This window comes from Dasypus novemcinctus, chromosome 3 (genome assembly GCF_030445035.2).
Source record: "Dasypus novemcinctus isolate mDasNov1 chromosome 3, mDasNov1.1.hap2, whole genome shotgun sequence".
NCBI lineage: Eukaryota > Metazoa > Chordata > Mammalia > Cingulata > Dasypodidae > Dasypus > Dasypus novemcinctus.
Window position 1 is genome coordinate 6,398,566 of NC_080675.1, and position 26,406 is coordinate 6,424,971.

Below are 26,406 nucleotides of genomic sequence, written 5' to 3' on the forward strand. Positions count from 1 at the left end.
TTCCTGTCCTACAACCCTGGGCATGCAACTGGACAGGGCACAGAGGACAGGGCTTGGGGACATTCTCTTTCTGTTTAGCCTGGCTGGGGACTGTCATAGCACCTGAGGGGCAGAGGAAGCAGGTTTGTACTCTGACCAGGTGCCCAGGGGGTCTGGGCTTGACTGAGGGGCACAACTGTCCCCCCAGGATGCCCGTGGCCCAGCCTTGTGGGACAGGGAGACGGTCCTCCCTGGGCCCTGCAGGAAGAACAGGTCAGGGCTGGCAGGAGCGCGCCCTCTGGCAGGCTGCCTGGCACAGGCGAGCGGATCCACCTCCTGAGGGAGGGAAGAAGAAACCTTCCCCTGCCACCCTAAAGCCCCCCCACTCCACCCCATCTTGGACCTCAGTTAGCCCAGCCACCCGCTCCCCAGTCGAGAACCCAGAAGCACGCACACAAGGAAAGACTCTGAAGGGCCCGAACTGACAGCCTTTCCTCATAGGTGTGAATTCCCTTCTCATGCTAGGAGAGCACGTCCAGCTCCCGGCCTCCACGGCTGCCTGCGTCCAGCTACCTCCCTGATCTACACCAGTGGACCCCCCAGGGGTGCTGCCGGGCCCTCGGCTCTGTGAATGGGCCTCAGAATGACTCAGCAGCTGGTGGGGTGTCCTGCCCGTCCAGGACAGAGCTGGCCCGGCGTGGCTGTGGCTTGCCTGTGCGCTCGGGGTCACACCAGGGGCCGTCTCCTCCAGGCTTCTCCTCTCAGGAAAGACAGCACTGGCCACCACGTTGCTCAGCCCAGAAACCCGGCAATTGTCCTTGACGCCAACTTCTTCCCCTAACCTCAAGGCCAACTGACTTCACGCCTGCCTTCTTTTTCCAGTCTCCCCCTCCATGCCCTTAGTGCAAGTCGCCGCCGTCTCTCCCAGGCCGCCACACCTTCCCTATCCTGCAGCCACGGTTAATTTTTCTTTTTTTCCTATGTGGTTGCGTCATCATCTTTTCGGTGCCTTGCTTTGCCGTGTGGGGGCCTGCACCTTTCTGGGCCACAGAGACGCCTGCGCCTCACCGCACAGGTCTGCGACGCCTTTTCTCTTTTTCTTTTTACCAGGTGGTCCCAGGGATTGAACCCGGGTCCTCTACATGGTAAACGGGAGCTCAATTGTTTGAGCCACAGCTGCTTCCCCAGAGTTAATCTTTTAAAGCTATCAGGTAGGGTCCTCAAAAACATAAACAGACTGCCATTTGACAGAGCAATTCCACTTCTTGGTATACACGCCAAAGGGCTGGAAACGGGCTTGGAGACGCTCCCATGCAGCGCTCACAGCGGCATCATTCACCATCGCCGATGGGTGGACCAACCCACGCGCCTGGCAGCAGGTGAGTGGAAAGCAGCACGTGGCTATCCAGACAAGGGAACGCTACTCAGTGTAAAAGAGGTGCAGTGCTGGTCCAGGCGACACCATGGACAAACCGTGGAGACCCCACGTGGAGTGAAATAAGCCAGATACGAAAAGACAGATGTTGCACGATTCCACTTAGATGCAGAGAGACAGGAAGTAGCTGAGAGGTTACAGGGGCTGGAGGAGGGGAATGGGGAGTTATTACTTAATGGGGGCAGTTTCTGTTTGAGGTGATGAAAAAGTTTTGGAAATGGATGGTGGTGATGGTTGCAGAACATTGTGCAATTAACACCACTGAATCGTACACCTGAAAATGGTTAAAACGGCAAATTTTATGTTATATGTATTTTATCACAATAAAATAAAAAGCTTAAATAGACACAAGCGAGCTAGACCCACTGAAACGAGCCTTAGTGAACGTACTTGGCACACAGCGGCACTCAGCAAATACCAGCAATCCCTCTTCTGCTCCCCTGTGCGTCCTCGCAGGCAGTGGACCGGAAGGGTGCTGAAAGGGATTTCTGCAAGCGCATTCCGGGGCCAGTTCCACCCAGCATCCGCCTCCGGTTGGTTTCAAAGACCTTGACCAACGCATACGAGGTGTGCAAAGCGGGTGTGCTCTGCGGCCTTGACTATCCCACCAGTATCTTGGCGTCTCCCTGGCTCTTGGCAACACTGGCCCTTTCCTGTTCTCAGAGACAGCAACTTCCTCTCGCTCAGTCTGAACCAGCTACACCAAGCTGTCATTGTTAACTTGGTTTTGGGCTTGGGAGAAAAGCTTTAATATTTTCTCTATTTTTATATAAGGGCTCTGAGATGGAATCAACACCCTTGCACAATAAGGTGATGTCCGACAGCCTTATTTCTGGCCAATTTCCTCCCTGGCCGCTGCTCAAAGAACAGGGAATTTCCCATCCTTTCCCAGGTACTTCATGCCACCACCACATCCTTGCTGTCTTTCTTTCTTTTTAACAGGGGAGAGCGCGAACGCAGTCCCCCACTACCACAAATTATGCAGTCGAGTTTCCCACATTTGGGGAAATCGCAGGGGTCAGCACATCCGGAGTGCAATGGATAAGCCTCGCCCTGGGAAAACCACCTTCGTGATCATGGTATCTCCCCTGCCAGGTAAGTATCCTTGCTGTCTTTCCTGAGAGGATGCCCCTTCTGCATCAGCCTGGAGAATCTTCCTTGTCCTTCAAGGCACGTGGAACCTCCTCCAGGCAGCCTTCCTGGATCTCCCTCACTTAGTCTTCCTCCGCACACCTCTACTTACTGTCATGTGACAAATGCGTGCTCAGCCTCGCGCTGAGGCCCAAGAAGGGCCTGCACTGTGGATAAACATCATGCTCCCTCCAGCACTTCCGGCAGGTTCACCTCTGTGCTGTCCCTTGATGTGTGCTCAGAGGCCCCTGGTAGGAAATCCCGGCTCTGCCTATGCCATGCAGCGCCAGCCAAGCCACCTGAACTCCATGGGCCCCGACTTCCTCATTCCATCTGCATTAAGAGCTGTGTGGCCTTAATGAATGTGTAGCACAGCAGATGGGCAACGCCCTGGCACGCCAAGACATTTCACTCCACACGCACTGGCTTTGCAGGCCGTGGGGAGGAGCCAGGAGATGGAGGGAAGGCGAGAGAGGCCTTGCTTCAAGTGCCTGCAGGGCCCTTCCAGACAACAGGAGGGTCCCGCGGGCCACGGCACCGGTAAGCAACCGTGGTCACTCCTGTTGCCATGCCACATTTAAAAAAGAAAGTTCAAGCTCGCACCCTTGTGGAAAAGATACTGTTGGATGTCTCCCCACTGCTCAAGCTTCAGTTGGGAACAACAAAGAGTCGCAGCGATGGTGGAAGGCTCTGGGCAAGATGGAAGGCTGCCTGCTGGTGGAGATGGTTCTCTTCTGCCCTGAGGCCCACCAGCGTGGGGCTGGGATGGTTTTCCACCCGTCCCTGAAGACTGATGTCCTCTGGGCCCCGGCACGTCCTCATTCCCTTCCATGTCCTCTGATCCACTCTAGTACCGAGATCAGGCCTTATTTATTTTGGAATCTCGAGTACAGGGCCTATTCCTCTTTTCCCTTTGTATTTGTTTCTGAAATTGTGTCTGACTTTATCTCTGCTCAGGACAGGGCTGGGACATGGCAGATACTTTTTTAAATAATACTTATTAAACTGAAACTGTAATGGGGAATTAGGAATTAACAAATGATTACGATTACAGAATCATCAGGCAGAGGCCTTTTTACTTCCTAGTATATTGTAAAAGTAAATACCTGAAATTACCGAAACCTGCTGAACCAGAGTCCAGATGCCCTGATCTCCGCGGACTGTACAACTATAGATACAACCTTTCCTCGTGCTTGTGAAGACCCTGTGACTGATGCTGTTTTGTACCCACTCCCTATCCTGTTTTACAACTTGAGGGTCTTAGACTCTCTAGACAGCCCCTTAATGTTTAAGGGAGGAACCTGAGCCAGCCCCACCCCAATTACTAATTAGCATACACCTGCTACACCTGGGTGCTATAAAACTAAGACTGACTGCAGTTCAGAGAGGCAAATTTTTAGGCTGTTAGGGCACTGACCTTTTTGTTACGTGCTGGCAATAAAAACTCTTTCTCTCTTTGAACTCCTGTGTCTCAGGAATTGGTCTTAAGTGGATTGGGCAGAAAGGAACCCCAATTTTGCTCAGTATTAAAATAAGGAAGGGGGAAATGGACTTTGGCCCAGTGGTTAGGGCGTCCGTCTACCACATGGGAGGTCCGCGGTTCAAGCCCCGGGCCTCCTTGACCCGTGTGGAGCTGGCCCATGCGCAGTGCTGATGCGCGCAAGGAGTGCCCTGCCATGCAGGGGTGTCCCCCGCGTAGGGGAGCCCCACGCGCAAGGAGTGCACCCATAAGGAGAGCCGCCCAGTGCGAAGGAGGGAGCAGCCTGCCAAAGAATGGCGCCGCCCACACTTCTCGTGCCGCTGACGACAACAGAAGCGGACAGAGAAACAAGACGCAGCAAAAAGACACAGAAAACAGACAACCAGGGGAGGGGAGGGGAATTAAATAAATAAAAATAAATCTTAAAAAAAAAAAAAAATAAATAAATAAAATAAGGAAGGACTTAGACTTTAGGGGAGAACCGCTTGTGACTTGATGCCTCTCCTCTAGAGAAGGGAAGCCTTAATCCACGGCTTCTCCTGCTTGGCTGAACCAGGTGACAGTGGATCCCGAGGCCCCCGACAAGCAGGCTGACGCAGAGAGGGGAACCACCCACCTCTTGGCCAGCAGTTTGTTCATTTCTTCCATGAGGCCTCCTCCACCACCCCCACTGCTTGCCCGGTTGGCATCAGTCTTGGAGGTTCCGCTGGGACTGGAGCCTCCAGAGGCATCTTCTGGCTAAATATAAAGGATGTAACATTTTAGACTTTGGTGTTTGTGCAGGACAGGCAGCAGCAGCTATTCGGGGGGACAAAGGGGTTTGTGTGGGTGCATGTGCATGTGAATCCTAGAACGGCAGTGCTGGAAGGGTCTGGTCCAATTCCCTCAGTCCGACAGGTGAGAAGACCAGAATCCAGGGAGGTCAGAGGATGTGCCAGGAGCCTGTGGTGGGCACACATTCCGGGTCTGCAGGCTTATGGGGGATGGACAGGGAGGGGTTACAATCCTTAGGGAATGGAGACAAAATCTCAGCCTGAGCTCTGTGTCAGAGGTGCTCTTTCTGGAGCCTCATCCCAGATTTTCTGCTTTGCAGGGAATTTGTAGAAGGGTTAGAGGAGAAAAACGGCCAGATGGGACTGATTTCCATGACATAACTTGATATAGTGGAAAGAGCAATGGACTTGAATTTACGAGACCCCGTGCTTGAGTACGAACTGCAATTTACAGACTGGGACTTGAGCAAGTCCTTTAGCTTCTCTGTGTCTCAGTTTCCTCATTTATAAGAGGGAATGTTTCTTGTCCTACTTCGTGAAGATAACTGTGAGAATAAACAGCAATTTATAAAACTTAAAGCACCTCACCATCTACCAAGATCTGTCAGAGGCATTTTCTCATTTCGTGACAACTTGCAGAATGGGGGTGTGTGGCCTCAGGCTTTCCTCAGAGTCCCAGGCGAGCTGAGAGTGGGTCACCGTCAGGCAGGATTGGCCCTCCCACTGCCCCCTTCCCACCCCAAGCCTGGGGACTCTTACCCTCTGGACTCTTCGCAGCTTGGCCCCAGCCAGGGCAGCGGCCAGTCCGGACATGGAGCTCTCGTCGTGGCTGGCCCCCGGGGCTCCACCCGCTGGCAGCGGGGGTGGGGGAGGGGGGGTGGCTCCCGAGGGTGGAGGTGGGACAGGGGGTGGGGGCGGTGGTGGAGGCCCACTACACGAGAGGGGGGTGCTGGCTGCCAATGAAGGATGTCCCGGTGGGAGGATGGGCCCTGCAAGGCAATGGGGAGCGTCTCAGTCCCAGTACCCACCTACTGGCCAAGCCTGTGGTGCTCATCTCGGGTCCTGGGAGGGAAGGACAGAGGGGGGCCTACTCCTCTGATGGACGAGGAGCAGCTCAAAATTTGCCCCACAGAAGCCCCCACAGGATGGACTTGGCCCTAACTCTGGTCTCCCTGGCACTCTGGGGGGCCCAGCTGGCCCCACATTGTCAGGTCCTTGCTGAACGTTCCTCGAGCTCAGCCACCTTTCTCTTGCTCCAATTGTGCTCTGCCAGTGGGAGAAGAGGCTCTTTGGTGGCACAAAGTGGGTCTCTTTCTCTTTTTTGTTCCTTCTAAGTACCCAGCAGCATCTGAGGTATCAGCAGATGTTGGTCTCTGAGATGAATGAGGACTGGCCCTTGGCTTTTTGGGCTGGTGGCAGGAAACTCTGGGTCATGTGTCCAGCTGGGGGTACATGCTGGGGGGCAAGGCTGAGTGCTGGTGGAACTGGGCTCCCGGCGAGGGCAGGCCATTGTCCGCCACCCAGCATCCAACCACCCCTCCAGCTAACACATCCTGAGCCTCTGTGATGCGCCAGGTGCTATGCTGGGTGCTGGGGTACGAGGGTGAGGAGAAGGGCCATAAGTTTTCTGCTTATGGAGCAACTAGGCCAGTGAGAGAGACTCACCTAATTACATCGACGAATGCAAAGTTCTAACGGTGACAAGGTGATGCGTGCTATCGAGAGCAGGTGCAAGGGGCTATCCTGGCATACAGAGAGGGGCTGTGGAGAGCGTGGCCAGAAGTCCATGGAAGACTTCCTGGAGGAAGTGACAACTGCTGGGATGGGACAGAGAGCAGGAGTTAAGCTCAGTGAAGGGGGCCAAGTGCAAGGAAAAAAGGAGAGGAGAGGGGTGTGTTTTAGGCAGGTGCAGCCGAGGCCAAGCCTGAGAGCAAGAGGAATACGGCCTGAGAGGAGGAGCACGGGAGAGCAGGAAGGGACGGAGGACACCAGCACGAGGGCTGGCAGCTCTGTGGGGCCCCGTGCGGAGCCGAGGGGAGGGCGAGGTGGTTATGGGGCCACACTGGCCCCGAGGCGCAGGGAGGCCTGTGAGCGCGTGGCTGTGCCGGCGGGGTGGGAGGTGGTGGGCCGAACCAGTGTTCCGCCACCAGAGGCCCCACACGGGGGCTGGGCTTGCTCTTAAGTGACGTAGGACCATAGTCCCCTGCTTATTTCAAAGGACGTTTGAGAGAACTAGGCAAGACAAAGAAGATAAAAACACCATAAGGTATAAAGCACTGTACCTATATGCTAACATGGCAATTTTCTAGAAAACCCTTCTCCTTTCATTCAGTGGGCCATTAAGTTCCAGGCAACGCCTGAGGCAGCAGCAGAGCCAATGCCTTCTCTGGAAGGTCTTCACTGAGCCCTCCTCTGTGTGCCGTTAGCACCTGCACAACCGGCTCACAACGTACACTGTGTGACAGAACAAGTGCCGGTTCATCTGTCCATCTTCTCCATGGGACGATGAGCTTCTGGGGACTGGGCCTTCTGTCTTGCGCTTCTGTGAGTTCCTTCCTTTAGCACAGTGCCCGGCACATGGAGGCATCCCTGGACAGCTGCTCTGGGAACGAGCGGCAGTGGGCGGACAAGTTGAGCCAATGCCCGCCCTCTGCTCTGTGCCTGTGCCCCCTGGCCTCATCAGAAGGACGGTCACGCTTTGGAGCCTGAGGCAGGCAGCAGCCCTTTCCAGAAGGCCTGGGCTCCATTTACTTCGAGAAGAGGGCTGCCAGTCGGGCGAGGGTGGTGTGGGAATTAGACGTGGAGGCAGGGCACTCACCTGTGGCCGAGGTCCTTCTCTCTAGAGACTCCTGGCGCTGCTGCTGGTGCTGCTGCTCCATCACTTGTCTGAAACAACAGTGGAGCTGTCTGATTTTTCCCGACGACGCCAGGTTTTGCCAGCACAACCTGAGAGCCCACTGCACACCCCAGGCGAGGACAGCTTGGGGTCCCCTGGCCAGGGCTTGCCGCCCCCACTTAGCGGATGAGGAAGTAAGGGGACATGACCACCCGCGAGTGCCACGGCTCCTGATTCTCACTGAGCCCGCACTGGGAGCCCTTCAGAAGGCCTGGCTTTGTGGGCCTGGGGCCTCAGCAGACCCGGCCTCAGGCACACCAGCACTCCGGGTGCCTGGCTAAGTGCCTTGGCACTATTTCTAGGCACTGCTGGTGGTGAGATGGGCACCAAGGCTACACTCACTGCAAGCCTGGCCTCCTTTTGGAGGCTCAGCTGGTGCCTGTATGTAATAGGAATGAACATTCTAGTTCTTTAGGGCAGAGTGACCTTGGGAAGCTCCTAAAGGACTCGGACCCACAAACGAATCCACACAATCTGGAGGTGAGATCCAAAGCAGGAGACCTAAGATGCCCTCTAGATGGGTGGTAGCAACGTTCCAGCTGGCACAGAGCTAACCCTAAATGCCAACGGCCAGCGACAAGGAGTGCCCTGGGCCAGCGAGGGGCTTGCACGCTTGCATGGGCCTTGGTTCATGGTGAGCCTGTGTCTCTGGTGCCTGCACTGAGCCTGGCGTAGAGGGGGTCTATAAGAAGGAAGGAGGATGCAAGTCATGCCCGCTCGCTTTTACTTCAGAGACGGGCAAAGGGTGCCCAGAGTTTACTGCGAGGCAGCCAGCTCTGTGGCTGCAGTTCTGGGCTCATGGCTCTGTGACCACGGGCAAGACGTTTCCCTTTCCTGGGCCTCGCTTTCTTCTCTGTAGAACAAGCAGACCATGTTTCCTGGGGTTCTCGTGATGGTTATGTGTGATACTTACAGAATCACGGAGAAGACCCTGCTGGCATTAAAGGTGCCTGAAAAGCTGCTGGCAATGTCTGCAGGAGCTTCTCTATCCAAACTGCCGAAACATCACCACAGTGCCACCTCCCCAGCAGGATGCACATACTTGTAAACACACGGTCAAATAAGCATGTTTGGAAACTATTTAAGAATCTGCTCTGAACTGATAACCGCAGGAAAAAGGAAAGGGCCCAGTGCCTGGAGTCACTTGCTCACTGTTGACCCTGAGCGAGTCCACAGGCTGCCTGCAGCGGGACAGCGAGGGCCCTGGCCCATTGGTTGCAGACGGATGGCTGGTGGCTGCGCCGCCCTGACAGACAGGCAGGCGGAGCTGAACTGACGCTCCACTGGGCCGAGCGTTAAAAGCCACGCAGGCCTTTCCTTGGAATGCTGGATAACCCAGCTCCCTGGTGTACCAGTGTCAGACTCATTTATAATTTCCCTACATGGCTCTCCTGCCCCTTTTATTTGAACCTATACTTGGCACTATACCCATTAAAAGTGTCCCAGAGACTTACATCCTCCAGCTGTTCATATGCCAGGTAAGCCCTGAATCTCAGCGGAGATCAGCCAACACCTACTCTCCAGTTCACTGGACTCACCCAGGAGGATGGACACGCCCATCCCCCAAAACAGTATCTACAACCGCAAGTAAGACAGTGCCACCCATCTGCCCCATGGGATCAAAGCCCCTCTCATTGGGAAGCATCCCCAAATCCTCAAGGTTGAGGAATGAACGACATAAGGGAGGAATGCAATGATGGACTAAAGTAGACTTATTACACTCTAGTAACAGAAGAATTTGTAACACTGATAGAAAGGCAGTGGTCACCAGAGGTTCTGAGGGGAGGGAGAGGGAATAACAGGTGTAACATGGGAGATTTTTGGGACACTGGAATCGTTCTGCCTGACACTGCAATGACGGATACAGGCCATTACACGTTTTGTCAGAATTGTGCAGTGCAAAGTGTAAACCATAATGTAAACTATAGACCATGTTCAGCAGCAATGCTTCAATATGTCTCCATCAGTTGTAACAAAGGTACCAACTAATGAAAGAAGTTGTTAATGGGGGAAAGTGTGTTGGGGGAGGGATAGGGTATATGGGACTCCCCTACATTTTTTATGTAACATTAATATAATCTAAAGCTCCTTTAAAAATAAAGGAAAACAAAGTGATGCCATGTGCTTCACCAGTTCTGAGAGCACCTGTAGGCTCCACTTTGCACCTGCCTGCCTCTAGCCTGGAGGGCGCCCTGGCTGGGAGGGGCTCACTCCTTTCTCCTTTCTGGGTGGGGGCAGCATCGGAGCCTGGCAATGAGTGCTGGGGCTGGAGGCAGGCTGCAGCTCTAACTACAGAGCTTGGCTCTGCTCTAACTACCCGGCTGCTCTGGGCAAGTCATTCCCGTCTCTGAGTCTCAATGGGCCCACCTGAGAAGTGGTTACAATAAGATCAATAATGACAACGACCCCTGTGGGTCAGGGCGGGGTTAAAAAGAGACCAAGGGCTTTGTAGGAGAGGCCAGAAGACAGGCTGAAGAGTCAACTGATAAGAATGAGCCCCTCCTAGCTGCAGGCACTCTAGGGAGCCTGTCCCTCCGTGCCCTTACTGCTTGAGACAGCAGAGCAAGGGTCTGCACTGTTACTGCCAAACGGGAAACTGAGGTCTAGAGAGGTAATTCGCCCCAAGCTGTAAAACCAACTTCCAAGCAGGAAAGAGCCTGAGAGATCATTCAGCCCAAGGCTTCCATCTCTCAGACAGCGGGGCGGGGGCGGGGGGGGGGGGGGGGAGCGGCTAGAGGAGAGGAAGTGTCTTCAGAGAAGGGGGGTGGAGAGGGGGGGTGCTGGTCCAGAGCTCTGCTCCAGCCTAGCTCAGACACCTCAAGCTCCCCTTTGACAAATCTGGTGAGCCCTCGACACAGCTTCTGCTGGGTCAGCCTTCGCAGCCTTGTCAGAACGGGAGGCCGTCCCATCATGGAGTGCTGGCCATTTCCTGGAGAAGTGACCCTGGGGAGGCACCTCCTGCCTTGAGCCTCCACCGCCTCTTCTGTATTTCAGGACAGTCACACTGGCCATTTCTTCTAGTTCCTACATTCTAGAAGCACCTGGGAGGTGGGGATCATTCCTGTGGCCTCAGATCACATCCAAGGCTGGACCCAACGATGACAACAAATCGTAAAGGAGCTACTGCAGCTCACCAAGCGCCTTCGCGGCCTCTACCTGCTCCGACTCTCAGCTGGGAGGCAGGGGGCAGGGGACAAGGGCTGGAGGTCCTCCTGAGAGGCACCTGGCAAAGGAGGAGCAGGCCTCCTTAGGTCTTCAGCACGGAGTAGAAAGAGGCAGCTCAGGGCGGCGGCCCAGGCCAAGGTCTCGGGGTCACATGGGTTTTGGCAGGACAGTCCCATCTCTGCCCGTCTGGCAGTGTGGCCTTGGCCTGTTACTTAATCCCTCCAGATGTGTGTGAGAGGACTACCTCCTAGTGCACCTGGGAAGGTTAAAAGGAGCAGTGTGTCAACTGACTTAGGCCACTGCCAGCCTGTGGCAAGGGGGGATGTGCTTGTTGTGACGGGCCACGGACTCTCACGGTCACTCCTGGCCTTGACTTCAGGGATTGCTAAGACAGATCTGCTCTCAATTCCCCTCTGTTCTGGCCCATTCCCCGCACCCCCGCTTTTCATCTCTGGGGTCCTGGCTGTAGCTGCAGGTGCGTCCTCGGCCTTCTGATGGGTGGGGGTGCATTACCTTCTCTGCAGGTCCATCTCATCAGGAGAGGGGCCATTCTGCGCCTGACGCTGGCTGGAGGGGCCTGTGGGGCAGAGAAGCACAAAGGTGCAGAGGTTAGAGGAGACGAAGGCGGCCTGGCCGCCTCTCAGAAGCGGCTCGCGCCTGTGCCACCTCCCATCCGGCAACTCCCTCCCTTTCGTGGCTCCTCCCCCTCAAATTTTTCACGTGGTTAAAATCATCCCTTTCAGCTCCTGACCCCTCTCCTTCCCTTCTCAAACCACACTTGCTCCTCCCACTTCCTCAGGTGCCATTCTCCTCAACCTGATATAATTTGGCTTCTGACCTGTCCGCATCCCACAAAACTGTTCTAACCTCACCAGAGGACTTGTAATCACCAAATCCTAAACTTCCAAGTGCCAAATGGATCCATTTCTGCACCACCCTCTTAAAACCAGAAGGATTTTTGAGCACAGGAATGACACGTACAGCTAGCGAGCATCAGAGCCAGCACCCCTCACCCCGCGTGGGTCTAGGAGCCAGGGGCTGGGGGTGGGGAAAGGGGAGGGTGAGCTGCGGGGCTGGGAGAGGCTGGTCCTCATGCTCCGGACCTGGAGGTGGGGCCACACAGCGGGTGAGGTCCAGTGAGGCGGGCGCTGGCAACAGGGGCAGGGCTCCTTTGTCGCTGTGCCATGCTTAAGAGTAAGAGGCAGGCTTCTGCCCCGGCTGGAGAAAGAACTGCTGGTGCATTCTCACTGCCGGCAGGGGTGGGCTGGGGCACTGCAGAGGGCCTCTGGGCAGGTGCTCTCACACCTTGCTGTTAGCCGGGAAGAGGTTGACAGCAGCTCAGCCCCAGCAGCCCAGAGGGAAGCCTGTTTGCCCTCCCACTTTGCAGAGTGCTCCTTCCCTCCTTGCTCTTAGGAAACAAAAACAATTAATATCCAAACAACACCACTTTTTAGTGGCAGCAATGCACTTGCCTTCATTTAACTTTAATTCTCACAATCCTGTAAGACTGGGGTTCTTAACGTTTTCTTTCCAGGGACGCCTTCGCCAGGCAGGTGAAAACCACGGACCCCTTACTAAGTCCATACTATCCTGTGGATTATTTAACCAGTAGATCATACCCACACCAGCATGTCCCCACAAGTATGTTTTTTGAAGTTTTATTCATGCTCACGGAACCCCTGAAATCTACCTGTAGACCTCTGGTTAGGACCCTTGCTGCAGCTTGTAACAGGTGAGAAAAGACAAGTGCTCAAGCCTCATAGAAAGCAAGGGGCAGAGTCGATTCAAACTACCAGAAGACCCTACTTTGTCTTAAATTCAGCCTCCCTGTGGTATGGGGTTGAGAAGGGCTGAAAGAAGGCAGGGGCGGTACTATGCTCTGGGCTGCAGCCCTGGGTGACACACCAGCTCTGCCGGCCTGCCTCTGCCCCGCATTGCTGGCCTGGGCCAGAGCGCGCCGCCCTCTCCTAGGGCCTGGGGGCCTGGCCTGGAGCCCACACCTCCTCTGGCCAGTTCCCTCAGGGGGACTCTGGACTGCCATGCCCGTGCCCCCGAGGCCTGGCCTGGGTGCTTCCACTGGGAGGGGCTTCCTTGGCACCGGATGAAATCTCAGGGTGGGAGACGTCCGTCCTAAGGCCTTTCAGACCATCCGGAAGGAGAAGGTGAGGACTCCAGCTCCTCCTCCTCCGCCTTCCACGTCTCTTCTCGTTGGTTACTGGGTCTCACTGACCCTGTGTCTGAAATCGCTATAGAACTTGCCGGCCCCTCGTTCTGACATGGCCACCTCGGCGCCTGGCCTGGGCTGGTGCCTACAAAGGGACCCTGTCTGCCCTCTCGCCCCTTCCTCCCCGTAGTGGTCTTCTACATTGCTGCCCACGTGTTCCCTTGAAAACGGTGAGGTTCACTTCCTTGGCGCCAGCTGCAGGCCCTGCGTGTCTGGCCCCGCCCACTCTGCGGCTGCTTCTCCTGCCATAGCCCTTCACGGACAGACCTTCTGCGCCTCTCACGGAGCCCGCGGCACATGCAGGCTTCCACCTGTGTGCTGGCCACTCAGCCCACCTGGGAGCCCTTCTCCCCCCATCCTCACCTGCCCAGGCTTCAAGGCCCACCTCAAAAGTAACCCCTTCCAGGAAGTCTTCTTAAGCCCTCACACCCCTTCTCACGGCTCAGCACCAAGTGCCCCTCAGACACGGAGCCCAAAGGACTCCAAGCGGGCTCTGGGCACACTAGATGCACTTCCTTAGATGCCCCATGCCCAGCCCCTGGCAGGGGAGGTTAGGGAGGACTCATGATCACCAAGCCTGGGGATAGTCGAGGGGAAGGCAGGGGAGCTGGCCCAGATGGAAAGAGGAACAACCTAAGAGTAAGCCACAGAAACGCCATGCTTGGAAGGGACCCCCCAGATTCATTCTTGTTCAAAGAGGAGGCTCATCAAGGTGGACCCCAATTTCAGTTGGCCCTGCCAGGTACCCACTGCTGGTCCCAGACCTCAACCCGGGGCCGTGATGCTCCAGAATCACTCAAGGCCCCAGGACCTGGGCTCTGCTTGCTCCTCTTGGGACCTCGTGGTGCCCCTCCCTGGTATAGCCAAGGTGTGGGTGACACTCGTTTAAAGATCACCTCTTAATGGCCTTGACGCCGTGAGGGTCTACTCAGACCAGGCAGCCTGGAGGGACAGGACATGGGGTTGGGAGTGAGGAGACCTGGCTTGAGTTCCGTGTCCCATTTGTCAGCCGTGCAATGGGGATAACAGTGCCAGCCAGAGTGATAATCTGCATAATGTTGGGATCTCACAGAGCTGCTGCAAGGAATAAATGAACTGCATGAAAGAGGTGAAACATAGAGCCCTGAGAAATGTTAGTTCTTCTTTATTATTTAAAGCAAATTCTGTTTGACCTTTCCACTGAGTCAAAAATTTATTAATTTTATTAACCTCCCTGTGTACCTGCAAACTGAAATGGCCCTTATGCCCCACTCTGGTTTGCTTGTGCTGGGAAGAAGGCACATCACTTTCCAATTCCCGGGGTGCCTTCTTCTCTGCAGCCCTCCCCCAGCTCCTTGTTATCCAGCCAGGCCAGCTGTGCCCAGGGAGGGTGCTCGAGAGGCAGAGGGCCTTGCCCGAGGACATGAGGTCTAGAAGTCCGTCTTGCCATGGGGCAGGGCCCTGGCCCCCCACCCAGGCATTCCAACCAAGACGAAGCTCACCCTTTGCTCACTCACCTCCAACAAGTTTTGCCAAAGTCAAAATGAAAAGCCTGTCCCCACCAAAGAAAAGAGGAGAAAGGGACACTTCGGGTGGAGCACCAGGCAAAGGGCCTGTGAATTACTGGGGCTTTGTCGGTCAAGCCCAAGGCACTGAGCTCACATCCTGGTAGCAGGTCAGGGCAGAAGGTAGGATGGGGAGACTGGACCCCAAGGCCAGGAGCAAGGGGACAGGGAATGAGAACCAAGGTGCAACCTCAGTCGAGGCTTGTCTGCTCAGGGGCCTGTGGGGCCGTGATGCTTCTGGGGCAGGAGTGGACTTCTGACGGGCATAGCGGCCCCTTTCCCTGCTCAGGTCTGAGTTGCATGACACGCCGGCTCCTTGCCAGCACTGTGGTGACTCTGAGGAGCCTGGGCTGCAGGGCTGGACTCCAGCCACAAGCCCACCTGAAAGCTGGTGACGGGTGAGGTTGGCAGGCCTGTGTGGGCAGGGGCTGGCGTCAGCCTGCAGGTGGCTAAGGACTTGAGTGGCCTGCCTGCACCTACTGGTCAGCGCACTGCGGTGGGCCAGGCCGAAGGGGAAGAGGGTGACGTCAGCTCCGGGCCACGCCGAGGGAGGCAGGAAGCAGGCCTGGTCAGCAGCGGGCCTCAGTCCCGGTCCCGGCCCCTGGGATTCGTGAAGCTGCTCGGTCCTCCTCTGCGGGTCCTGCCCTCCGCAGGCTGCTCCGGCAGGAGAGCACTTGCAGCCATGGCCTGTGCCACGCTCACAGGCTTTCTTTCCTATGTCACTGACATAAGTGTTTGACAAAAGATTTCAACGCAAGGCCCAATCATGCTCAAGAAAGCTGCCCTTGTGAACAGGAAGGCGGAGGAGGAAGCAGAGGAGAAGCCCAAAGGTGCTATCTCAGGTTCAGGAGGGCAGGCAGGGGAGTGAAAGTGGATGCGGGTCACATTCCTGTGCCCGCTCCCTTAGAGCCTCCCGATGGCTGCCAGGCGGCAGGTAACAGGGACCCAGGAGGGGCTGGCCAGGGACAAAGCTGCAGGGACTGCAGGGAGAGCACCTCCCCACCGGGCTGGCCGCACTAAACCTGGGCCCCCTGCTCACAGGTCACCTGTGCCTGCACACGCCAGAAAAGACGGAAGAAGACACAGAACAGTCTGGTTTTCACTCTCCATGGCCACACCTGTCTTGTGTACCTCCGTGTTCCCAGCAGTTAGCATGGCTCATACAATGTGTTCCCTAAGCCTTGTGATCTCACAGCAGGTGAGACCACCCCAAGGCACCAATGGGGGGGGGTGCCTGGGAAATGCAATGCCGGTATGGGGTGGGGTCAGAGAAGAAGAGAACTGAACTTACAGGGCACCTGCTGGACTGAGGACTTGGTGCTGTGCCCAGGACTTCACACAGGACGCTCACCTTTAATCCCAGGAGCGGGGGCAGGCCTCTCTTAGCCATCAGAAAGCAGAGGCTGGAGCTCTGAAGGAACACCTTCTTGGGCCCAGGGTAGGTGGTGAAACCAGGGTTTAAATGCAAAAGCCTAGGCCTCCACTGATTGGCCAGGACTGAAGCTCCCCTTGGAGCTCAGGTGCTGCCTCAGCTCCGGGCAAATGGGGCAGGAGAGAAGGGACGGGAGGACAGAGGAGGGCTATAGGGGGAGCGGGAGGAGCTGACCTACAGAAAAGGCTGGAGAAGGGGACAAGGGGGGCTGGAGGGAAAGGGAGAGAAGGCCCCCAAAGAGCAGGGGAGGCGCTGGTTGGGGCCCTGGAGCGGGAGGAACCACTGCAGAGAAACCTGGTGTGTGCACACGAGTGCTTGGGTCCCAGGGTTGAGGCCTGCACCCAGGCTCTCAGTGCTCTGCAGGGCCAAGGCCCGGGTCCACCCTCCCACCATGTGGTGCCAGCATCTGCTTAATCATCCCAACCCTCTGCAGAGCTGGGGTGGGACGTTCTCTGGCTCCTTTGTGGGCTTAGACCCATATGGCCAGGGCTGCTCCCAAGGGCCTGGGCTCTTCCTGCCGGGCAGGCCCAGGTAGGTGACCTTGTGAATGATGGCCAGGCGGCCTGCAGCCATCTGAGAACAGGGAGGCCGGCCCCAGCGCTCCCACTGCCCCCTTCCCACTGGTCCTCTTCTGGGCTGCTCGGGCTTACACAGAGCCCCCCAGGGTGAGCGTGAGTGTGGGGTCAGGAGGCTTGGGCTGTCTGGTTCGCCATCAGTTCGTACGTGCCCTGGGCATCCCCGCCCTTGCTGGCCTCAGTTTCCATTGAGTGAGAAGGATGGAAACAATGGTCTCCTCTGGTTCTAAATCTTTACACAGAAGGAAAGACACCAAAATGTTAACAGCGGCTATCTCCGGAGAGGGGATTATCTTCCTCTTCCTGAATTTTCAAACCATCTACGAGTAGCATGCGTTACCTTTGTAGAGAGTCAGCAGGTGGCTACAGGCCCCTACGAGGATGCTGGCGTGGAGGGGGCCTTGCCTCTGATTTTATCCAGCCCAGCCCCGGTGGGCAGGTGAGGCAGGACGCTGCTGCCCCGGGAAAGGCCTTCCTCCTGCCCACCCGCTAACACCGGTGAGGCTGCAGGACGGAGGCCAGCTAAGGTTCGCCTTGGTCTCTAGGAAAGGCGCCCCTGGCCTCCTGGAGAGATGGAACCTGAGCTCCAGGCGTGCAGGAGACAAAGGATCCAGCACCTGCTCAGTGATCTCAGTGGTGCCTGATGGAGTTTCTGGCCAGCAAACGATAGCCACCTGGGCTGGGCAGCGTCCCAACCCCTACGGGGTGCCCCCACTCCTCCTTGGCCCAGAGGCCCCCACATACTGGACTGACTTGGAGGGACACCTGGAGATTGGGTGTTCCCTTCCCAGGCCAGTTCCCGGCATTCCCTTCCTCCCTCCCCCAACCCCGGCTCCTACTTTCCTCAGGGGTCCCAGTTTGTGCTCCCAAGGAGGCAAGTTTCCATGTGCTTAAAGTTTAAGCCTACCTGGGCTTAAGCCCTGGCTGGGCCACTTTTCTTAGCATCACCCAGCCAAGGCTGCACAGGAATTGGTGGCAGAGCTGGGACCAGAGCCCAGGACAGGTGTCTCCCAGCTCTGGGTCCATACAGTGCAGGACACTCAGCTCTGGCTAAACAAGGAACTCCTTCCCCACCTCTGTGATTAGGAAACACAGGTAGCTAGTCAGCTGGTCTTTAACCCTCTCTCCCAGGCCAGCTCGGCAGCAGATAACTGAATTCTACCATTACAATTTTAATGCCAATTTTGTTGCTTATCTAAAGGTACTGTGTGTGAATTTCTGAGAGTTTTTTCTGCCCAGTCCTTAACCGCTCACAGAGGGCTGAGTCAGACCGCCAGATCCAACTGACTTATCACCACTGAAGTCCTGTAACAGCCCCTCCTATGTGGGCCCTGGCCTGGGCGTACCTCACCCTGCAGTTCAGCTCCATGGCGACCGGGGGTTAAAAGCCCGAAGCCAGACACTAGGAGGTCAGCACCCAGAGGACCCACGCAGCAGGAAGACCATCCCTGGCAGACACATTCAGAGAGGAAGGTGATTGCCCCAGGCCACCCAGCAGCCCCCGCAATTAGGCAACAAACATGCCAGAAGAGGACAGGCCTGGAGATGCTAGCTGGGTGCAGCCCCTCCACCCTCCCTGCACAGGTGGGGAGTCTGAGGCCCAGGGAAAGGGCAGGGACTTGCCCAAGGTCGGGGTGTCAGCCAGGGGCCAACGGGAGAACCAAGACAGAACACCTTGACCAGCCTGCTTGCTCCCCCACTCGAGCTGGGGGCCTCAGGCTAGTCATCTTCCCAGTAAAATAGTCTTTTCTCCCTTTCCTAATAAGCACATTTAAGGACACAAAAACAAACCTTGAAAAGAATCTCAAACAGAATAAAGTTTGGTAATAATCTGCCATAGCTTTGTGGTTTACAAAGCACCTCTGCAGCATTTTGTGGTTAACCCGCCCACTTGCCCAGGGCTGGGCATGTCAGCCCTATTTTACACGTGGGAAACCCCAGGCTCAGGAAGGCCACTGACTGCCCAAGGCTACGTGCCCCTCAAGGGAAAGGTGCAGCTGCAGCAGAAACCCGGTCTCCCGAGGCCCACCCACAGCACGCGCTATCCTTTCTACCCCAAGGATCTTACTGTAAAAGAGCACCTAAAAAATCACTCAGTGAGACCACGTCCCCAGATCCAGAGCTCACGCCCCCACCGCCCCACCCGGGAGCAGCTGGGCTGAGAGGAGAGGCCGGAGCCTCCGTCACCTACAGTTCACCCTGCAGAGCACGGTGCAGTCGCTGTGGCAGAAGCAGAAACAGTGGAAGGTCCACTCCCTGCTGACCATTCCGGGCAGGGCTCCCTCCGCACAGCCCCGGGATTGCCTCTCGCACCCTGGCCACTTACCTCCCCCTCCTCAGCTGCTGGCTCACACAGGGTAACTGATATGCCGTCCAGCCGTCAAGTGGCTTCGCCACCTCAATCTTTCATGAAGCTTCCCAGCTAACCTATCAGAACCCTCCCGTCCACCTGCGTCCTGCAGGCTCCAGGGCCCTGTAGGAGGGTGCGTGTCCTCCACAGTGGCTTTCTTCTCATCCCCTGAGGGCCATGCAATGGGGACAGGGTCAGACTGAGCCAGAAGGGAGGAGGTGACCTGCAGAGTGAAGGATCCCCCAGGTCCGGTTCAACTCTCCCTGGCACTCTAGCCAGTGTCCCAGTCTCCCTGTCCTTGTCATTGTATTTGCTTACCTCTGATCCCACTGCTGCCGCTCCTGTTTCCTTTCTTATCCCAAGCTCCGGGGCCTGCAGGAAGTCAATCCCTTAACCTGCCCACAGGCACCCTCTCTTCCACTGCCCTAGGGCCTCGCCCCAGCAATGGCCAAGTCCCTCCTGTTCCCAAGTGTGCTGCATCCTTAAAGCTCCCACCATGAGGCTGTGGGACATGCCTGGGTGAAGCTGCATTAGCTGCTTCCTCATCCTTGTGCCTACGTGTCCTTACCCACTACTGAGCTGCTGGACCTCACTGAGCCGCGAGCACCTGGAGAGCAAGTACCAAGGCTGTTCTCTGAAGCCAGCACCCTAGGACCTAGCACAGGGCCAAGCACAAGGTAGGGAGAGGACATCAGGGGGACGTGCCCAAGCTTGGTGTCATGGACCCTGTGTACACCAAGCCAGTGACCACCTTCTCCTGCAGCGGTCTCTCACATCCATTGGCACTGCCTGCTTGGGTGAAAGCCTCACCAGCTCTCATAGGGGGCCAGTCCAACAGCTCCCAACTGGTCTCTCTGCCTCAGGCTTGGCCCCCGAATCCATGCTGACAGATTAAATGTCAAAAGCATAGCTCTCTCCCGCCATTCCTTGGCCAAGGATTCATTGAGTGGTTCCTTGCTGATTCAAAAGCAAGAGCCTCTCTCCGGATGGAGGCCGCACAGACTGACTCAGCAGCCCCCCACACTCCCCAAGTGCCCAGCTTTGACCAAGAGCCACCAGTGCACATTCCTCTGGCCCTTGCAGGCCCCACTCCAATAGAGTCTTCCCTTGTGGACCCTGACTCTCCTCTCTGCTTCCATGGAGAAGAATGTAAATCTTCAACAGAGGCACGCATTTGCAAGGTCAAACGCCAGACCTCAGGGGAATCTGGAAGTCCCCACCTGCTGCCCAGGAGGGCCACCTGGAGCGTGGGCCCTCCAGCCTGAATCCTTCCCCTGCCAAATAACAGGTCTGTGTCCTGGACTTTGTGACCTGGGCTAGCTCTTCGGTTTCCTTTCTTGGGACCCAATTTTCCCACATGCGGGGATGGAACTAGAGAGGTAGCATGACGACCTCTACTTCCTGAGTGCTCACTATGCACCAGGAGCTGTGCTAACGTGACGGGAGGTCACCTAGGTCCCCTGAGGCCTGCCTCTGTCACCGACTCTTTGACCGTGGGGAGGTCACTGAGTTTCCTTAACCCTCTGGTTCCTAGCCTGAAAAATAAGAAAAGGGCCCCTTCTTGGGGTCATGGCTCAATAACTGCCGGGCTTGGCCTAATGTTGGACAGGATGCAATATTGTGAGGCCAGGCTTCTTCCTTCCCAGACAGCGCTGACTAATGAGCGGTGCTTATCTGTACTCTACTGAGTCCTCACAACACGTCCTGCGAAGGGGTCAGGAGTGGTACCGTCAGGACTTCATCAGGCCAGGGGTGCCAAAGGAGATGGAAAACTGGCCCTCATCACCTCCTGGAGTCAGAACCGGAGCCCAGGTCCTTGCGGCCTGGTCACTGGCTCACTCTCATGCACTACAATGGGCTCGGTGTGGTGAGAACTGCCTGCAAGAAAGGCTTTCAGGAGAGGCCTCACCAGGTCAGACGCTCTCGCCTTGGTGTTCGCCGATCAGAAATTCAACTCAATCTTCTCCTGCAGGCCAGAAATGGACCACCTCCACTACAAAAAAGTGTTCGTGGGGAAAGCACAGGTGCTAAAACTTAAGGTGAGGTTGTAAACAAACCTAGGATTAGGTTCAGAACATCCACATTTTCGTTTGTTTGGCAGACTTCCAGGAAGGTGGCAGACTAGAAAGACTTGGGACTCTCTTCTCCAGAAAAATAGCTGGAGGACAGGCTGAAACAACCAAGAAAAAGATCTTCCAGGGTTTAGGACACTAGGCGAAGGCTGAACACTAGCCAGAGGAGAGAGGGACAAGGAGGGGAACTGAGAGGTGAAACCAGTGGCAGCTGCTGTCGGCACCAAAGACATTTTAGAATTCTCTGGCCTCTGGACCTGCAAAAACAGACATGGGGGCTCCAGGTATCTACCATGCCAGGAAAGGGGAGAGAGAGGGAGAGAGAGGGACACAGCCTGAGGCGACTCAGCTTCTGACCCACGAATTGGGGCCGCTGTGTCTCAGGAGCCCTTTCAGTCCTGGTGGGGTTGCACCACTGCTTGCCTTGGGAGCTGTCAAGGGGCTAATGATCCACAACCCTCCCAAACTCCTTTTCTATTAACAGGGACTGACTGTTGAGGACTCAGAGGGAAATGGAAATATTTCCAACCAGGGAAAAGGGAGGGGCTGCCAGAGAAGGCTGGAGAACTGTCTCAGAGAAAGTTTGAATTACAAGTCTCCTAGCCTCCAGACAGGAAGCTCTAACACATTGAATCAGTCTGTGCTGCAACAAATACACTCCAACCAGGCACTGAGCTGAGAACTGCCAAACAGCGCCATCTGCTGGCAGACTAAGGAAGTGTACCCAGGAAAATTAAAAATAAGTAGGAGAGGCTTTTTCTGGCTTCTATAGCCTCCCTCCCCAAGGCCCTAAGAAGCACCTGATGCTACAATCAATTACAAGGTCCAGTGCCCAGTTTTGAGCAACCAGCAGGATAATCCTAACAATCCAGGTCGAGCCAAAAATCAAAGAGCAGTGGTAACACACAGCCTCCTGCCACTAAATCCTTACAAAAGAGAAAGAAACTGAGCATTTGAGTAAACTACATCCTAATCAGATGCCTAGATATCAGCAAAAAATCAAGAGCCATACTAAGAAAACAGAACACATGGCCCAAGAAAAGGAATATATCAAAGCCCCAGAAGAGATGCAGAATTTGAGGGAACAAATCAGTGAGATGCACACAAATTTCCAAAATCAAAATTAATGAGTTGAAAGACAATTTGGTTAAAGAGTTAAATGACAATAAGAAGACACTGAGTGGGAGCAAAGAAGAATGTGAAATCCTGAACAGAAAAGTAACAGAGCTCATAGGAATGAAAAACACAGTAGGTGAGATCAAAAACACATATGAGGGCGGCGGACTTGGCCTAGTGGTTAGGGCATCCGTCTACCACATGGGAGGTCCGTGATTCAAGCCCCAGGCCTCCTTGACCCGTGTGGAGCTGGCCCACCATGCACAGTGCTGATGCACGCAAGGAGTGCTGTGCCACGCAAGGGTGTCCCCCACATAGGGAGCCTCACACGCAAGGAGTGCGCCCCATAAGGAGAACCGCCCAGTGTGAAAGAAAGTGCAGCCTGCCCAGGAATGGTGCCGCACACACGGAGAGCTGACACAACAAGATGATGCAACAAAAAGAAACACAGATTCCCATGCCGCTGACAACAACAGAAGTGGACAAAGAAGACGACGCAGCAAAAAGACACAGAGAACAGACAACAGGGGTTGGGGGAGAAGGGGAGAGAAAAAGTAAATCTTAAAAAAAAAACACATTTGAGGCATATAAGAGCAGACTTGAAATGACAGAAGAAAGAATAAGTGATACTGAAGGCAGAACAGCTAAATCTGAAGAGAAAAAAGAATGGAAAAAATTGAGCAGGGGCTCAGAGAGTTGAATGACAACACAAAACGCAACAGCATATATATCATGGGAGTTCCAGAAGGAGAAGAGAAGGGAAAAGGGCCAGAAAGAGCATTTGAGGAAATAATAGCTGAAAATTTCCCAACTCCCACGAAGAAATGAACTTAGATGTCCAAGAAGTACACTGTACCCCAATCAGAATAAATCCAAATAGACCTACTTCAAGACACATACTACTCAGAATGTCAAATGCCAAAGATAAAGAAAAAATGATCAGAGCAGCAAGGGAGAAGCAAACGATCATGGACAAAGAACATGCAGTAAGACTTAGCGCAGATTTCTCTTCAGAAACCACGCAAGCTAGAAAACAGTGGTATGATACAATTAGGATACTGAAAGAGAAGAACTGCCAGCTGAGAATTCTTTATCCAGCAAAACTGTCCTTCAAATTTGAAAGTGAGTATAAAATATTCACAAACAAACAGAAACTGAAAGAGTTTACAAAAAAGAATTCACTTTTGCAGGAAATATTAAAGGAAGCCTTAGAACCTGAAAGAAAAAGTCAAGAGAGACAGGCTTGGAGGAGAGTATAAAAGAAAAACAGCAGAAAGTCTAACCAAAAGAGTAAAAAGAGAGACAAAAAAAGATAAGACATACAAAAACCAAAGAATAAAATGGAAGAAATAAACAGTGCATTTACAGTAATATCATTGAATGTCAATGGATTAAACTCCCTAATAAAAAGATACAAGCTAACAGAATGGATAAAAAAACACGAGCCATCCATATGCTGCTTGTAAGAAACTCACCTTAGACCCAGGGACACAAACTGGCTGAAAGTGAAAGGCTGGAAAAAAGATACTCCACATGAATAGTAACCAAAAGAGAGCAGGGGTATCTATACAAGTATTAGACAAGACAGACTTTAAATGCACAAAAGCAATGAGAGATACAGAAGACCATTATATATTAATAAAAGGGACAATCCACTGGAAGATATAACAGTCATAAATATCTATGCCCCTAACAAGAGTACCCCAAAACATATGAGACAAACTCTGGGAAAACTGAAGGGAGAAGCAGACATCTCTACCTACTAATCATTGGAGACTTCACCATCCCACTCCCATCATTAGATAGAACAACTAGACAGAAGATCAACAAGGAATCAGAGAACTTGAATATGATAAATGAGTTAGTCCTAACAGACATATAAAGAATGCTGGTACAGAAGATCAACAAGGAATCAGAGAACTTGAATATGATAAATGAGTTAGTCCTAACAGACATATAAAGAATGCTGGTTCCAAACCCAGCAGGTTATACATTCTTCTCAAGTGCCCATGGATCTTCTCCAGGATAGACCACAGGTTAGGGCACAGTGCAGCTCTCAATAAATATAAAAAGACTGAAATTATATACAGCACCTTCTCTGATCATAGTGGAATGAAACTGGAAATCAATAATAGACAGGAAAAAAGTAAATTTGCACATGTGTGGCAGCTGAACAACACACTCCTAAATAATCAGTGGGTCAAAGAAGAAATTGCAAGTGAAATCAGTAAATATATTGAGACAAATAAAAATGACAACACAACTTATCAAATCGTATGGGATACAGCGAAGGCAGTCTTGAGAGGGAAATTTATACCCCTAAATGCCTATATTAAAAGAGAAGAAAGAGTTAAACTCAAAGATTTAACTGAACAACTAGAGAAACTAGAAAAAGAGCAAACCAATCCCAAAGCAGGCAGAAGGAAAGAAATAATAAAGACTAGAGTAGAAATAAATGAAATTGGGAACAACAACAACAACAAAACAATTAGAGAAAATCAACAAAACCAAAGCTGGTTCTTTGAGAAGATTAATTAAATTGACAACCCCCTAGCTAGAAAAACAAAGAAAAAAAGAGAGAAGATGCAAATAAAATTTGTTTGGACTTGGGTCTCTCCATTTCTTTCAACTCAAGACTTGTTGGATAGAATCCACATGGTCTTCCAGGTGGGCAGTGGCCACAGCCACCCTTGGGGCATAGACCCTGGGCCTAGCTGCTAAGCTAACCTCTAGATTTGGAATGCCCTGGGGGCGAGCAATGGGATTTCAGTATCAGTGTTTGCAAAGGAGAATCAGGAGGGATGTGCGCTACCAAAATACAATCAGGCCGGGAGCTGATGAACCCTGGGTTTGGGCCCTGGCTCTGCCATGGTTTGACTTTCTGGGCTGGTTTCTCCATGTATAAAACAAGGGTCTTGGACAATATAGCCTGTTAAACCCTTTTTTAAAACTAAGAACCTAGGGACTATAGTTAACTAAATTCTCGGCTTCCTTAGCTCCAATTTAGCCCAAACTTCTTGCTCCAATGGAAGAAAGCAATGGAGGGACATTATTTCCAGACTAGATCAAGTAAGAACATTCTGCGAGTTGTCTTGGCATGGCTCCTCTCCTGCTGTGCCTGTGTCCCTGTGGTTAAGCTGGAAGCCCCCTCCCCTGGCCACTCCTGTGGCCTAGAACGAGCCCAGCCCAACTTCTGCCCTCAACCCCTAAGTGTGCAATGGGTTGCCATGCCTTGAGTGGGGAACACCAACTGATGGTACCCTAACAGCACAGGGGCTGCTCCAGGGACATGTGGAAAAACAGAGTGAACATCAACCATCCTCTGGAGCATTGGTATTACTTAATGGTAAATAATTCAAAATGTTCTCTAGATAAATAAGCACAGATATGTTATTGGAGTAGAATCCCAAATCTGCGTAATTTTTTTTTTCATTTTAAAAACAATTTATTGAAGTATATCATTCACACATACTTGAACATACATAAACAGTAAGTGTATAGTAAAAGTTGCGAACTTCCAAAGCAAACATGCATAACATCACACAGAGCTCCCATATAGCACCCCACCACAAACACCTTGCATTATTGTGAAACATTTCACAAGAGCATCATCAAAGTATCTATATGCTGTATCTTATATTTGGTGTGTTATCACTCCAACTCACCTAATTTTTTTTGTTGTTAACAATACAATTTATCGAAAATGTACAATCAATGGCATTTGGTATAATTACCAAGTTGTGAGTCATCACTTCAATCAATATTAAAGCATTTTATTTACTCCAAAAAAAAAAAAGTAAAAAAATACCCCTCCACCATACCCATATTTTAGCGCTACTTATACTAATTACAAATCCTTTGATGTGCTTTCGCCATTTCTATTCATTTCCAAACATTTCCAAACAACTTTTTACCAATTTAGCACAGATTAAACCTCAGTTCTCCATTGTCTAAACACATTCTTTTCTCTGGTGATTTATAGTCTAGCAACTAACTCCATGAGTTTGCTCATCATATTTACTTCATAATAGTGGAGTCATACAATACCTGTCCTTTTGTGTCTAGCTTGCTTTGCTCAACATGTCCTCCAGGTTCATCCATGTTGTCATATGCTTCAGGACTTCATTTCTTCTCACAGCTGAATAATATTCCATTGTTTGTATACACCACTGTTTGTTTATGCATTTGTTAGTTGATGGTCACCTGGGTTGTTTTCATCTTTTGGCAATTGTGA

At 53.2% G+C, this 26,406-nt stretch overlaps 1 protein-coding gene and 1 non-coding gene across 11 annotated transcripts in view; both read right to left on the bottom strand.

Moving 5' to 3' along the window:
• The window catches only part of EVL (Enah/Vasp-like), a 207,701-nt gene that overhangs the window by 8,048 nt on the left and 173,247 nt on the right, over positions 1-26,406 (bottom strand). For all 10 annotated transcript variants that reach the window (XM_058291772.2, XM_058291788.2, XM_071213698.1 and 7 more), the window contains exons 4-7: positions 11,373-11,436; positions 7,617-7,684; positions 5,558-5,787; positions 4,642-4,763 (exon numbers count right to left, since the gene is read on the bottom strand). In XM_058291772.2, coding sequence (XP_058147755.1) covers positions 4,642-4,763; positions 5,558-5,787; positions 7,617-7,684; positions 11,373-11,436 — 484 coding nt within the window. The remainder of the gene's footprint in view (positions 1-4,641; positions 4,764-5,557; positions 5,788-7,616; positions 7,685-11,372; positions 11,437-26,406) is intronic.
• On the bottom strand, positions 2,354-2,517 carry LOC111762621 (U1 spliceosomal RNA). The gene has a single exon (XR_002795697.1). It is a non-coding gene; the product is annotated as a U1 spliceosomal RNA (small nuclear RNA).